Source organism: Lactuca sativa, chromosome 6 (assembly GCF_002870075.4).
Source record: "Lactuca sativa cultivar Salinas chromosome 6, Lsat_Salinas_v11, whole genome shotgun sequence".
Taxonomy (NCBI): domain Eukaryota; kingdom Viridiplantae; phylum Streptophyta; class Magnoliopsida; order Asterales; family Asteraceae; genus Lactuca; species Lactuca sativa.
The window spans coordinates 136786321-136803366 of record NC_056628.2 but is presented as its reverse complement, the minus strand read 5'-3'; the positions used below and the strand labels follow the sequence as shown (position 1 = coordinate 136803366).

Here is a 17046-nt window from a genome sequence, read left to right as displayed (position 1 = left end):
TGGATTTGAGTTCAATACGACAACAAATGCAGGTCTTTGTGACCCACATCGAACAGAGCAAGAAGTTTTCTCATCTGCTATCCATGTTTGTGGGTAAAGGTGGAAGTCGATCTGATTCCATCTACCCGCAAGAGGAAAGGGGGCAGAGTCGATCGGTGGGCAGATGGTAGATCCAACAGAGATACGACAACAAAATACAGGCTCTGTTACTGTTGGGCCGGAGAAGATGTAGCCTAGAAATTGATTTCTTCCAAAATAGGAAAATTATTAGTTGGTTTGTGTTGCAGGGAGGAAGAACAAGCGAAGGGGAATGTGTTTTTTTATTGTATCTATTCGAGAGAGAGAGAGAGAGAGAAAGGTGGGAGGCGAGAGAGAGAGAGAGAGGTGGGGCCTCTTTTTATTTCTTAATTATTAAAATAGATAAATATATATTAAATTAAAGAAAAATGAAAAATAAATACATGAGGGGCATTACAGTCATTTCAGTTTATCGAGGGACCAAATACGCACCGACACTAGGCCAAAAGGACCACCAATCCAGAAAATTCGGGGTTTGGACTAAAACCCCAAAAAAAATGCAAACCACAGGGACCATTTTTGCAGTTTTGTCTTTAAACTATACTACTATTTAGGGGCTTCGCCCCTTGAACCACGGGGGTCTGGGGGCAACGCCCTTGGTAGTGGGGTTCAAGTGGTGGCAACCCTGGTGGTGTCTAAGGGGCATAACTCCTGGTTGGGGTTGAAAGTGCCATATAGTAGTTTTTGACAGTGTTGGGACAAGGGAGTTATCTCCTATTTTGGTCATTTTTTTTTTCCACAGGTACAATAAAAGATATAACATCCATCATTGTCTGTTCTTGATCTTATATCAAGTTTTATCCGATTAGAGATTTCGAGTGTACCATCGACATGGTTTAATCTGAAAGTGTAATTTATGACTCTAGTAATCCAAGCATTCGTAACCCTGATTTCCAAAACAGGAGAGGGCTCTATAGGATGAAAAAACATATAAGCACCAAAATAGCTTTATTACAAAACTCAATTATTATTATATAATGCATTTTTATAATAATATTTAACACAAAGATCATCCACCAAAATTTAAATCTTAACAAAACTTACAATGGTCTAAATTCGATTCCTTGAACAGAAAAACCCGTAAACTTCCATTTATCACAACTTTTGAAGCACGTACGCATTGAAATAGTTGTTGCAAAATCTCCCGGGAATTCCCACACTTTAAGTTCCATCCAACCATCCTTCCTTAGTCTTGGATGACCTTTTATTTTGCGAGTACTTAATGGGGATTGAGACAAATGATCAAGCTGGGGTCTAATAATAGGAACATGAGGCGGAGTAATTAAATATATAAGCCGTTTATGTGTTATAAAGTCAATCTTGAGATCTATGTTTTCTACTTCTATTGGTCCCTCAAACACTGAGTGATGATTTTTAGGAAGTTTGTACAAGAGGTAACTTGCATAAGTTGTTTGAGGTGATAGTAGCTGGGATTCGATTACACAAGCAATAGAAAAAGAGTTTGTGTCTTGCGATTCTGCCACCATGTCAAATCTGCAAAGTAGGAAAAACATATGTTTCATTCAAATCTAGACTTGTAAAAACTGATTGTAGTTAATAGTATAGGATACATGGAATCTTAGATTTTATGTCCAAAAGATTCCTTGAGAAGAAATAGGAGGCTTCAACGTATATAGAGATGAATCTAGTGTAGTAGATAGAGACTCAAACACCCAATCCTATTTTTTGCATAATTTCTTACACAATTTTGTTCGATTCCAACATCATTTTTGCACCATTTTGTGGAAAATAAATAGTATAACACCAAGATTGTGTTAAACTTTCATGTGTCAGTTTTGGTTCTTCAAAATTTATGTTTATACAGTTTTAATTTATTTGATTGTAGAGTCGTATTTACACGATTATTACTTATAATAGTATGGTTTATATTAAATTGTTATTAATAAACGAGAGTTTTGACAACTATATAAGTAAAAAAATGGAATATAACATGAACATATTTTTTGATATAAAAAATGATGTAATGGTTTGAAGATGAATCAATCCTTGCACTATTTTTGCACCATTTTTGTGCATAAATAGTGTTATATGTTGGAGATGAATCATTCCTTACCCTCCTTTTGCACAATTTTCGTGCATAAAAAAGTCTTATGGCTTAGAGATCGTATTAGCAACCATATGAATTGAGAAAAAAACAAATAACCTTGATTCTTGTAGGGGCTTCCATGTCCACTTTTCTTCTTGTAAGATTGCTCTTGCAGGTAGCATATGACATTTCTTCATATTTTCGTCAATAAAAAACCACTGATCATTAATAAAGTGTAGATTATTAGTAAACCTGTTGCATTATCATTTGAAATTATTCAAACTCTAAAGTGATAATTCATGAGAATTAACTTAACATTATCATTTGTAAAGTTATGATAACTGATGAAATAAATTGTGTGCTCTTAGTTACAATAGTCGTACTATATATTATGGTCCATTTTTTTCGACACATGAATGTTTTTTTCTACTTGATGAGAGTTAATTACCTTTTCACCATTATTAATGGAGCACCCTTTACGAAGAAGACATAAGAGTTCCTTATTACTTGTGGAGTGCATTCTATCTTCCAACCACTTGGTTATTTCTGGATGATCACATGACATTTTTTCTATTTCAGAAGATGAAATGGGTTTGATATCCACATTATATTCATCCTTCAAATTTTGATGCTTCTCCTACAAAGCATATCAATATGGTATTATATTAGTACATAATTTTCATGGTTGATATATGCAATTTAACAAATATACATTTTTCATACTATGAAGTGTGAACTTACATGCTCTACGGGTCGAAATTCAATTCCTTCAAGAACCAGGTTACGATGTAGGGAATAATAGGATGGGCGCACAAACCGAATCCTAAATTTATGTTCTTTCTGATAGCTAGTGAATTGGTATAATTCGGTCATTAGCCACCCATCTTCTCTGAGATGCGCAACACATGATGTGGAATATTCTTCTTCCTCTTCCAGTTTGTACTTAAAGGGTACATATGGCCCATTATCCCAAAGATGATGCTTGAAGACAAGGTTGATAGTATATGTGACATGTGTGGACAAGAATTTTGTATCTGCTTCTAGTCCAAAATCACCATCTATCATATGAAATACGACACTTGGAAATCTGCATATATCACAATACATGTGGTTGAGGTACAACCAGTGATGGACCTAAGAGGGGCCTTCCTGGTTTTAGAGTTTATATATATATATATATATATATATATATATATATATATATATATATATATATATATATATATATATATATATATATATATATATATATAGGTTCATGTGAGACGGACTAATTTTGTGAGACCGTGAGATGCAATCCTAGCCATTCATTTGATAGATAAAACAAAAAACATTTTTAAAATGCAAAATAATTGAAAATTTTCAAATTTTTTTTTCCAAATATTATTTTCGGAATTTATATTTTCCAAAAATAAAAAAATAAAAAAACCATCTTTTACATATTCTAGTAGAATAAATAGAATATTCTACATATCTGAGAAATTTAGTATAATATTCTAACATTATAAAAATCACATTAGAATATTTGCTGTTTAATATTCTATTAGAATATTTAACGTATATTTAAAAAAACGGTTATTTATTTTTATTTTTTTATTTATTTTTAGGTAATTAAAGTTCCGAAAATAATAATTAAAAAAAAAATATTTAGATTTTTCCTTTTATTTTGCATTTTAAAATTATTTTTAGATACGTACGACTCAAATTTTTTCCCCCAGGTCGATTTTTTGGGGATTCTACGCTGCCTTCTTCTGCTTCAATCCCTTGCTCATCGATCTCCATTGACTGTCCTCCTGCCCTGGTTGTCCCTTGTTCTCTGGTGATAACTGTCCTATCGAACACTTCTGCCTCTTAAACATTTTGCCCAAATCGTTGCCTGAGGAAGCTTTTCTTTTCATTTTGGGGTCTCGCAAACTGCTGCTCTAATAGTTTCTACAATTGCTGCACTCCTGTCGAAATCCACCATTGCTGCAACACCTAAGGTACTGTTACCATGTTTATACCAGGCTTCAATATCTAATCGATCTCAATCTAAATTAAGTCTCGTGTGCACTCTCACCAACATGTACAACCAGTTTAGTTTCAAATTGAATGTTGATGGGTCTCAGTATAAACCATGGTGTCAAATCTTCTCTAACTTGTGTGAAGGTACTTTATGTTATGGTCACATATCTGTTAAATCTGTTCCAACGGGGATGGGGACGAGAATAGTATTCTGTTGATGCTTGCATCAACTCTTGGTTTTGTAGCACCCGTGACCCAAGCTTGCTTCATATAATTTGTAGTGATGACTGTGCTGTTAAAAACCTTTGGGATAAGTTGGATGATTTTTTCTGGAACAACAAAATGTATCGCATGTTGCAACTCTAGGATCAGTTTCGCAACACCAAAAAGGATGCTAGTTCCATCATTGAATTCTGCCATACACTGGTGAATGTTGATGATGATATCAAAGATGTTGATTCTCCTATCATAGAAATTGAAATGGTAATGCAAATCTTGAGACAGTTACCATCTTCATATCATAGCATCGTTGATGTCATCACCAACACGAAGCCATTTCCCTCGTTTCTAGAAGCCAAAAATATGCTATTACTACATGAATCTCGTGAGGCTGCCATCGACACCATTCATGATCCTTCCATCTCTCAAAGTTCGGCTCTCTACTCTTCCTCCAACACCACCGGGAAATCCAAAAATCATTGGACCAAAACCGAAATAATGGAAGAAACTCTTCAAAAATTGGTGCTCATGGAAACTCTATGGAACAACAACAAACTTTTGTTGGTAAATTGGGAAATGCATTGACTCAGCAAAAACTTGCTGCCTTCTAACCTACTGGCTTCACACCTGTTGGACAACATCCCTCACATCAGTAGCCTCTCGGTGTGTATTAATAGCAATAGATAGCTTTACAACAACAACTTCAATATCCGTCTTCGCTGCATTCATAACTGCTAGGTCTTCAATATCCGATCCCTTAGTAGCAGCCTATGCCTGCTGGTTGCTCTCCATCAGCAACTTCTAGATTCGGATCTACATCTTAGCAACTATTTCAGCCCCCCACTACTCTTCAAAACCTACGCATACTTACCTGCAACAGTTTAACACCGGAGGAACATGCTTCGGCGGTCATGCTCCGTCCACCCTATAACAACTTACTCACTTAGCCTCAGTATTTCAAGCCATGCCTGTTCAACCGCCGACAAACAAAAACTACTACATGGATTTTGGTGCTAACTCTCACATGTCCTTCAACTCAGGTAACATGCTTTCTCTAACACCGTGTAACTCTAAATTTATTATGATTGGTAATGGTGCTATACTTCCCGTCCCTCACATTGGTCAAACTTTTTTCCACATTCTCACAATTGGTTAGCCTTAAATAATGTACTTATCTCGAATAAAATGGTCAAAAATCTTGTCTCTGTTCGAGAACAAGAAAAAGTCCTTTAAGAAGAAATCGTAAAGCTGAGCATAATTGTCTCATAGAAAACTGCTTTGTCGATGGTGTTGTGTATGCTGGAATGTTTAGATGAGTGTTCAAGATAAGGAAAGAATTATTCATACATATAGTTGATGACTTAAAGGGTCGAATTGCGTATTTTTCAATTAAAATGGGAAGCAAGACATAGGAAAGATTTATCTTCAATACATAAATACACCACCATAGTTTGTTAGTTAACATACAAAATGAGAGCATATTCATGGGATAAGTATTTGAGGATTCATGAGGAAACCACACAAGAGATTGCTTACAAGTTTTATAATGCTATGGTTATGGTTTACGTGAAACGATATTTTCAGAAACCTACTGTCTTTGACATCCACCAATTATACATGTCACATGAATATAAGCATGGGTTCCCTGGAATTCTAGGTAGCATTGATTGTATTCATTGAGCGTGAGTAATGCGCCCTAATGCATATCATGGTCAATACATGTGAGGTGCTCACAATGAAACGAGGATAATTCTAGAAGCAATCATGTTCTATGATCTTTGGACAAGACATGCATTCTTTGGTGCCATGGGTTCCAACAAGGACATCAATGTTTTATATTAGTCGGCAGTATTCAGTTACACATATTTTGGAAATGCGTATGATGTGTCGTTGCAAGTGAATGAAGTATCATACATGTGTAGGGTACTGTCTTACGAATGTGATATATAATGAATTATCTATATTTGTCAAATCGTTGACATACCTAAATAACGATAAATGATTAGGGTTTAAAAGGATCTAAGATGCAACTATGAAGTATATGGAATGAGCGTTTGGTATCCTTAAGGGGTGTTGGCAGATACTCAAACTCCCGATATGTTCATGTGATCCTAGAAGATTACAAAACATAATGTATGCGTGCATTATATTACGTAATACAGTTTTAGAAGATAAAGGAAAAATAGATATGCCACTTTGATGACAACTCAATTTTGTCATCCTTCGAAGGAGTAGATATTGGTATGCCACAATACATGCTTTAGTGACCCAATTAGATGACGAATACAGAAATGTAATGATTATGTGAATCAAACAATATCAAGAACACAAGATGTAAATAAAATGGTTTTAGCTCTCATTAGTCTAGCAAGTATTACAAAGTGGGTCATGAAATATTTCTCTCACTAGACTAATCTCTCATATGGGTTCTTACATAAATGGGAACTACTTACTTCATATTTATAGGAAAAAGCTCAACACATTACACAATCTAAGAGGGTAAGCCTACATCACATCCAATAAGAACTTTGCATCCTAACATCATCCCCTCAAATTTAGGATTGGATGTCCCGAATTCAATATCCAAAACGAGCACCAAGCGATCAAGACCAAATCTCCCTCGAAGTAACACCGGTCTTCAAATCCGCTTTGGAAAAGAATATCCAAAAAGCTTCGAATACCCATTTCGAATTTCTCCCTTTTTATAATCAAAAATGATTATAAAACCCAAAAGGTATGAGAAATGCTCGAGGAATATACCATACAAAACTCCCCCTCGATGTGTGACAAAAATGAAACTCTTCAATCCGAGAAAATCGAAAAGGTACACCAATGTCTTCAAATCTTTGACAACCTGAACTTGAAAATGAACATACATTGTTCATATACCACAAAAAATATTGCACCAAAAACAATCACAAAAAGACGAGAACAAAATAATGTTGTGAAGATTTCGACTTTTGGTGAGAGTTGCAAAAATTTCGAAAATTGGGTACAAACAACCACTTTCGCAAGTACTTCAGGGACCAATTGCGAAAAATCAGCTTCAAATTCATTCCAGATGTGAAACTTTACCCATTTGCGAAAGTGGTTATACAGTGCATTTTTGCATAAACTTCAGGGACCAATAACGAAATATCTTCCCACTTCACAGAAATATACCCATGATTCGAAACTGGGTATAAAATGTCAAAATGTTGAAAGATGAGGGACCATATATAAAAATCAATTCTCTTCTTCCCCAAGTTGTTCTTGTACACGAAAGAGCACATGTCATCAGTCGAAATCACTTTCAACTCCCAGCAAGTTTCCATAATAGTCGAACTACCAACACCACAAAATCTAGACCCCAATTCTCGATTCGAAACTTCACCCTTGAATCGACCTCAGTTCACTTTCGATTCCATGAATCTTTTGGCTCTTGACTATTGATCTCAAAATACTTTCGACTCAAGCAAACACTAATTAAAATCAAAATCACTTTCGATTCCATACTTGGTTCGATTTTATCAACAATCGAAAGACTCTCTCAACTCGAATCCATTCTTTCGACTGTAAAGATCGAGTTCAACAATTCACAATCAAAAAATCAATTCGACCCTTCACAGATTGACTTTCGTTCCTTACTTGAATCATACATCCAATTTCGCTTATCAAGCTTGAAAGTCGAGTCATATCCTCTGAACTGTCATTAATCAAAATCGAAAACAAATCCCTTTCGATTCAAATCCAAGCTCTCCTGATCAAAATTCGATACCAAAACTTTAAATTGCAACCTTGATTTTACTTTCGATTCCAACAATTTCGATCCTTGAATCTGGACTTTCAACTTCAAACTCCATCATTCAAATCCATTCCATATAACTTTCGATTCCAAAATTGAAATCCCAACTTTCGACATCAACACAATCCTTCAACTTTCGATTCCACAATTACATTTGACATTTAAAAATTTCGATTATCATCAATCAAAAACACTTTTGATTTTATTTCATTTACTTTCGTTTTCAGTTTCGTCCGTCACAACCAAACTTTTGTTCACTGAAACACCCAAAAAAATTCGATTTTAACCTTCGTTCCTAAAGCTTTGACAATCGAATCATCTGCGACTATCGAATTGATTCCACAAGAATTCAAATGCAATAAAATTGATCAAACCATCTAATTTTCTGAACAAATCGAGCCTTCTTCGTTTTCAATTGTCAAGAACAAGATTTTTGACTTTTTATTTGTTTACGCTAAAACCATTTATCGACAAACAAGTTTGAACTGAATCTATCATCAATTGCAATTGTTCTTCATCCAACATCCTTAGGATCCTATTCAAACAAATATGAATGAACCAAATCGAACCAATACTTAAGAACAAGAATATACGTTGGAATCAGAGAGTGAATTAAGATTCGATTGAATCGAGTTTAAGAATAATCGTGAAGATGCGATTTCCTTTAACTTCCTTGATGCTCAATATGGTAATCACCCCATCCATAAGAATCAATTCACCATGGAAGATGAAATGAGGATCTTTTCAACAAACACAAACAATACTTTTACAGAGAATCAAATCCTCTTTAGTATAGGGATCAATAGATAATACTTCTCCCTACCTCCTTCCTACCAGAATAAAACATTTTGGGGATCTTTCCTTCAGATTAACACCTTTAGTTCTTAACCAAACAATATGGTCCTCAACACATAAATTAGCGCTCCAGTGAGAAAGATTGGGGAAGATATAACTAATATGAGTGTGTTTTTTTTTGGAAGAGAAACGAAACATGGGAGTATTTGCAGTCGATGAGTATTCAAAAACCACACAACCACTTAAGGGAGATGTATGAGAAACCTTTATTTTTACAAAGGTGGAGATGTTCAAAAGAGTAGGAAGATTCAAGTCTTTCCTACCACCATGATTTTCATATTTTTCACTCAATCGAAGTTATTTGACAAAGATAACGAATATAAATGGAATGTTTATGCATGAGGAGATATGAGAATTAGGGATCATAGGGGGAGGCGAGCGGAGAGTACCCTTGGTTGCATGAAGATTAAACTTACCTCCGACCAACCCCTCATCTAGGCCGGTAACCAAAATTTCTACCCTCTTTGTTCACCCTTTTAGCCATAAAAACATATCAACCACAAGGCCATACTTTTCAAAAGTTTTCCACAATGCGCTTTTGTCCGGTCTTGAGGAAAATTAGAGACATAGAATGTAGTTGACAACCTCCTGAGATCATCCGTTATAGCCTAAGATTGCAATGTTATTATGTAAGGGTTTGATATTGTTTAACGGTTTAGATAAACATGCATGAAAATTTGATAACGGTAATTTAGTAATTTCACTTGGACACCTCAACTACAGGCATGGGCGGATCTTATATGGGGCTAGAGGGGATTGTGGCACCCCTGATTTTTTTGGCAGATTTAGTCCCTATACTTTAGTTTTATACATATTAGGTTCAGAAATATAAAATTTTGATTATGGCCCCTTCCGTTCACCAATTTTTATACAAATTATATTTTCGGCCCCCCAAATGAAAGATTGAAGCTCCGCCACTGACTACAAGGACAAAAAACCGCAACAAATCCCATACTTAAGAGCTTAAAATTGCAACAAATTCAATACTTTAAGAGCTCAATCATTAAACAAAGTTCTAGGGATGAAAACTACATAATTTTGTAAACTATAGGGACATGCTCTGTAATTTTCTTTTCATAAAAGAAACACTTTTTAAAAAGTCATATTATTTGGAGTAGATAGAAGGATAACAAAAGAGATATAGATATTTAAACTGACCTTGATTTTTCATAATTTTTAGATAAATCGTATCCGCTTGTATATTCGAAAATAGATTCTGCTGCAGAAACCATTTCACATTGTTCACCATTTTTATTTATCGAAAGCCACTGAGAATAAACAAATTCAATTTAGAATATCAACAAAATGTTACAATGTGGGGCCCTAATAGGTATTTCTGACGTAGTCTTTTGGATTTTTTGAAGAAGATCTTAAATGAATCCCAATAATGTGACATATGTGTGACTAAAAACCAACACCATTTTTTAGCATCTTATTATTTGTCAATTCCTTAATTAATATGCGGCCCTTCAGAAAAAGACATAATTAACAAAATATATTACCGATTTACCCCCAGAAAGAAGAATTCCTTTGGAGAGAAGCAAGAAGAGTTCCTTTTGCGACCTATAGGACACTGGAGGTATTGCAAGATCTAGAATCTTACTTATTTCTTCAAAGTCCACTCTCTTTCTCACATCTTCAGAAAACTCCTGTATAAACATTTTACTTTAATTCTTTTTGCGTTTTAAATACAAAGAAAAAAAAAAAAAACTTACTTGTTGATCAAGTGCAATCTCAAGTTCTTTCACAATCTCAGCCATGGTTGGTCGTTCTTCACGCTCTCTCTTCAAACACTTATATGCGATGGATGAAAATGTATTCAACGAATCTGAATCCATGTTTTCCTTCAAATCTTGAAATATAATCTCATCAAGTCTCTTCTCATCATATAACTTTTGCCACATACGCACTAAAATTCGAAGCTGACCATTACTATATTCAAAGCATAATCTTCCACACATTACTTCAAATAAAACCACCCCAAAAGAATAAACATCAGACTCTTTCGATAGAAACCCCATCTCCCAATACAACGGATCACAATACCCTGGGGTACCTACAACATTCGAAATAAGATATGTATGTTGTTGATTAGCTGGACCTAGTTTTGACAAACCAAAATCAGACAATTTCGCATTCCAATTCTCATCCAAAAGTATGTTTGAACTTTTTATATCCCGATGAAGAACTCTTTGTTGTGTTCCCGAAGGATCATGAAGGTAGTTTAGTCCACATGCAGCTCCTATACAAATCTTTAGACGTTGAGTCCATGTGAGACCTTTGTTAGCAAGATACGTATCAAGGCTTCCATGAAATGCGTACTCGTAAACTAAGATCTTGTGTTCACCCTCACTACAAAAGTGCATGAGAGAGACAAGATTTTCATGTCTGTAACGGGAAAGCATCAAGACTTCCTTCCAAAACTCTGTATCTCCTTGCCCATGTTTACGATCTAGACACTTGAAAGCGACCATGGTTTGTCTTCCATCAAGAGAGAGTTCTCCTTTGTATACCTGTCCGAACCCACCTCTTCCAATCAATTTGTCACGACCGAAGTTGTTGGTAGCTAATTTGATATCTTCCAGTTGAATTTTTAGGTGTTCAAAATCGTCCATGAAGGACATTGTTTCGAGGTTTAGAGAAAGTCCAGGAAGCAACTGAATCGATTAACATGAACATTTAATGTTGAAGTGGGTCCTAAAGTAAGTGGATAACACTGTTTTTCAACTTTACTTTTGCTATTTGATGGCGTTATCACGTTATGTTGTCGACTTCGTTTGGAGCTTTTGTAAGTGGATGACATTATTTTTTGGGTGCCTTAAAATGAATTTTAATTTAAGGATGAATGAACTTTAAGGATGATTATTTTAAGGGGCTTTTGATAAATTAATTTTAAGAGATGTCTTAAAATGAATTTTTAGGATGATTATTTTAAGGGATGTTTTAAAATAAAATTCATTTTAAGGGATGTCTTATAATGAAATTCATCTTATTAGGGGTGTCTTGAAATGAATTTACCCTTTAAAATTAAATTCGTTTTAATGGTGCCTTAAATGAATTTTAAGTATGATTGTTTTGAAGGGCTGTTTGATAAAATGTGGTGAATTTTGCACCAAATATTTCAAACCTTTTTTTTTACAAAGGTTTGGTGTTTGGGTATTTATTTGAAAATGACTTTTAACTTATTAACTTTTTAAAAAGTTAATAAGTAAAAAAAAAGTGTTTGAGTATTAGAAAAGATTTTTTTTTGAACCAACAAACTAAGATATTCTTAAAATATCATCTATGTCTCCTAGTGAGACTTGAACCTATGACCTCTCATTTGAAAGTGTCATTCCTTACCGTCAGACCAAAGATCATTTAGTAGAAGAGACATTTTAAAACAACTTTTTATATAGTGTTTGAAAATAGGTTTTATAAAAATCCCATATTCTAATTTCTTAAAGCTACTTATGAATTATTAGGTTTACATAACATATAAAGTACAAAACTACCATTGACTTACCCTTAACCATCATGACAGCCTCTAATACCCACATCCTTCCTTATCATATGTCGCCTCCCAGCCTGCAGATAGCTCGAATATGAAATCTTTTTTTCTTCCCTCACCTGCAATTGTTGTCAATACATCGATTCCATCTTATGGTGCTGCTCTATTTGATCGATTCCATCATTGCACATGATTCCGAGAGCTTGGTCATGTATTATGCAATAGGTAATAATATCAATTTTTTATTGTTATTTTACTTTCCTTTTGACGGATTGTTGAATCCGATTTCTGTATTTTGATTTTGCATACATATAATTGATTGTTTAATCTGATTTAAAATCTTATTTTGCATATTGATTGGTAATGAGTTCTGATTTTTAAGATTGTCCACCGGTTTCACTGTTTCAATGGCTATTTGCATCTTATTGTCATGATTTTTGATTTTAGAGCTGTTTTGAATATGATACTTTACCTGGTTAATGTATGTCTTTTTGCTTCATAATTTCAGTTTCAGTATTGTATTATTTTTATGAATATATCTATAGATATGCGTGTTAATTACACGTATGGGCACCAATTGTAACACTCAAAAATCATAATAAATTTAAAATTTTCAAAATCAACCATTAATCAACATTGTTTACAAAAATAGTCGGTGTTTTAAAAGCATTATTTCAAATCAGAGTTTTCCCAAGACCCAGTGACATAAAATAGGAAGCTGTGTATGATCATGCCTTTGCCTTTCCATGATCCTCTGAAGTAGTTGAATCGATAAACTAAAACTATAAGCCAAAGCTTAGTGAGTTCCCCCAAAGTAGCACACAAACACATATATAACAACATATATCGGGTCCACAACTAGAAAGACTGGATTACCCCCGATCCCACAGTATGAGTTTGGCATGCCAATCGAACCCTCAACTCATATATGGAATACTCCTGAGCCCTCAGTATTAGTTTGGCATGCCAATCAGGCCCTTAACTCATATCTGGAATGCTCCTGGGTTTGTTGGATACAACACAAAGCAGTACAACCTCAACCCAATACAATATGTTGACACATGTAATAAAGAAACATAAACATAGAACCAACAAATATAGATAATCATGTAGATCTACTAATCAACCACAAACTAGCATAATACTATCCTAACCAGGATAAATAATCTAGCGGGCTGACATTGGTGCCTTCGACCCACGGTACAGTAATAAGAAACTCACCTCTCAGTCTGACAAATAGCTGAACAACACACTGCTCTGAATATCAATTCTACAGGTTACCTAATCAACACATAGAGACCAAGGCTTAACTATAGATCAAAATACTAAAAATACCCTTAAGTCAAACTTAGTAAGCCCTGGTCAAAATCAAAGTCAACGGTCAAAGGTCTAAACGTCAATATTTCTTCCCAGTGGAGTACACCCTGCATACCACGAGAGTACACCCAACAGACTCTGATGTTAACCAAAAGCGGGGTGCTGACTGTGTACGCGCATCGTACCTCCAGGTACACCCAATGTACGCTGCCAAGTCCTAAAACTTTATTAAGAGCTTATTTTATTAAGCCCTTTCATCCAAAAATCAGATCCAAGCCTAAAATGTTGTCTTAAGTCATAAAGTTTCCGACTTTATGACTTTGCGTGGCTATAAAGTGATTAATGTCCAAAACCATATGTTCTTACCTAATAAGACCATCTAACACATGCATGGGCTACATACAACACTCAAGATCATATTTTTATGCAGAACAACACTCTTAAATGTCTTAAAGGACTAAAAGGACGACTCAAATGACTTAGAGTAACTCATATTCAAAATGCCAAGCTAATGGGACCAAAAAGTTTACAACTTCAAGGCTAACAAGATCTTAAACAAATCATCATCAAGTTCAGAGCTTTTTACCTTAAAATGATACCAAATGGTGATGATATGAATTTCACATCTATTTTAATTTTTTTTATAACTTAGCAACATGTGTATCGTCAGATTAAAACAAAAACAAAAACTCAACTACTCTTCAAATTTGTATCCAAAGGCAAAACCAATACACTTAAACCAAAGTATCACCTATTAATCCAAAACAAACAAAAAAAGCCGATAATTAAATATATAGGAGTACATCCAACAACATATTGCTTATTTCTCCATAATTGCCCTTTGCAATAAGTCAATAATTATAAGTAGATAACATTTTAGAAGCATGGCACATCCTATTCCCAATAGCCAATATGCAAAAATACATGATGTATAAAAAAAATAAGTTAAAAAAGCTAAATTTTAGAGTAATCAAAGTCCAAATAAAAAACAAAAAGGAACATGAAGCATTAACCAAACTATCAACTAAATAGACAATATAAAGCATGAACCAAACCATCAACAAAAGTTGTATGACACATACACATACAAAATTTTGTAGAATGGCATAAATAATGTAAAAATTATTTTGTATCTTATTGCAATTTTACTACATCAAACATAACACTGCATCAGACGGCATGAACAATACCAGAAAAATGTTGAATTTCAACAAAGCATCACCAAAGGCAAAGTGGTCAAGATTTAATTAAAAAGGGATTAAGTCTTCATACATCATGTATTTAATGTAACTATAAACACTTGGCTTAATAGAAACATGTATTTAATGTAACTATAAACTCTTCGCTTAATAGAAAGGTGAATTTCATCAAAGCCTCACGAAGAGCAAAATGGTCATGATTTTGATTAATAAGGAGGAAGGATTCACTAATTGGGTCATCATTTTAGTAACAATTTTATGAATCATATTTATAACCAAGATCACCTCTCTCTTTTTGTTATCGATTCCGATAACATGGTTGGTTGATTTTGCATTGAGACATACATAACTATATGTACTTTGAATGTCTTCACCACCCATTTCATTCTGACATGTTGTTTTACACTCCATGAACATAGGCTATCATGTTATAAAACAATATACCACTTCAACAAACAAGAATACCCAAAACCAAAATACATTATAATATTTAAAATTAGTTTTTAACATATTGATCATATCATATTGCACCCACTACAGTCTTAAATACCCAAAGTAGTTTTGTTATTACATTTGGATTTTGAAACCCAAATTCTCAAGATCAATAGTTTTCCCCCATGTTTGGAGAAAATATTTTGAAATTTAATGTCTAACTATTAAACAAATATAATTTAAATGAGAAAATAGTAAAATACACAACTAACAAGATGTTCATAACATCTTTGGCATACTGACATTTATGACGTACATTATCACAAATATGGAAATACCATAGAAGTTGTTAAGCATGGCATCCCAAAATATGTATGGTCATGTTAGAGATCAAGATAAAACACAAATGATACCTTTTCTCTCAATACAAATAGTGAAACCATGAACTTTACTATACAAGTTTTTTTACTAGTAGAAATTGTTTTATCTAAAGTTCCTATATTACAAATACCATTGTATCTAGACATACCAAACTATAATTTAGAATTAGCTTTGACTGATAATAATTATCAATCAACCATGATTACTAAGTGAATTTCACTTATCCATAACAAAATCTCATTAGTAGGGGTGGAATTGGTATAGTACCAAGTTTTTTTTCCCTCCAAACCGTGTACTGTACCAAATATAGTTGACATAAAGTTTTACCTACCAATATCGTACCAACGTTACTCGATACCAAATTAGTTGGCTCTAACACCCAAAATTTCAAACAAAATTTTCATTTTAAAATAATCGTTTAATTCTTAGAAATACTTGTTTAAATTCTTATTCATAATCGAATTACAAAACATGACTCCATTTTCACTTGTATAGAAAACCAGGATCCTCAAAACATGACTCTTTCTCTGGTGTGTACAATCAAGCCAGTGCCGTCCCGTGATCCTGAAAAAAACCTGCAACACAACATAAAACAAAACACTATAAGCATGAAGCTTAGTGAGTTCCCCAAAATACCACACATAACACATATTAGCCACTCGAGGCTATAACTCTGTGGGTTCGTGGACCCTGCTCTGTGAACCCTCTGGTTCTAACTCTGTGAACCTTCCGGTTCTAACTCTAGGAACCCTCCGGTTCCAACTCTGGAAACATGCACAACATAAATCACATAGAAATAATGCAGTACAACACATATCATACATAGCATACAAATACTTTTTCAGATAACTCTGGTTACCTACTCAAGGTAAAGTATAGTGAGAAGACTCACCTGGCAAGCAGAAAACAGATATCCCCACACTTGAATCTCGAACTCTCCATCGCCTAACACGTAAGGCATATACTCTCATGAATATAACTCTCGAGACTAGAATCAACCCTCTCTTGGAACCCTCTTAAGGGTAAAAGACTATTTTACCCCTCTCTTGGCTCAAAGGCCACATCGCTGACCAAGCCCTAAAAGTCAACGGTCAACTCATGGTCAAAGTCCTCAGTCAAAGTCAACCCTCCTGGTTGACCCTGCTCGCCGAGTCAACCCGTCGACTCGTCGAGTCCCCATGCTCAGAACTTCCCCAGGCCACGACTCAACTCACCGAGTCACCCCGAGACTCGCCGAGTT

General features: G+C 34.5%; 1 protein-coding gene across 1 annotated transcript; it reads right to left on the bottom strand.

Annotated features, from left to right (window-relative positions):
• Positions 1–1009: 1009 nt before the first annotated feature.
• Positions 1010–11689, bottom strand: LOC111908543 (uncharacterized). The gene is made up of 7 exons (XM_023904360.2): positions 10703–11689; positions 10490–10636; positions 10146–10255; positions 2867–3212; positions 2574–2762; positions 2243–2343; positions 1010–1572 (listed from the first exon to the last, which is right to left on the bottom strand). Exons 1-7 carry the CDS (start codon positions 11609–11611, stop codon positions 1119–1121), a joined length of 2256 nt encoding a protein of 751 aa, XP_023760128.1. The 5' UTR covers positions 11612–11689; the 3' UTR covers positions 1010–1118.
• Positions 11690–17046: the final 5357 nt, after the last annotated feature.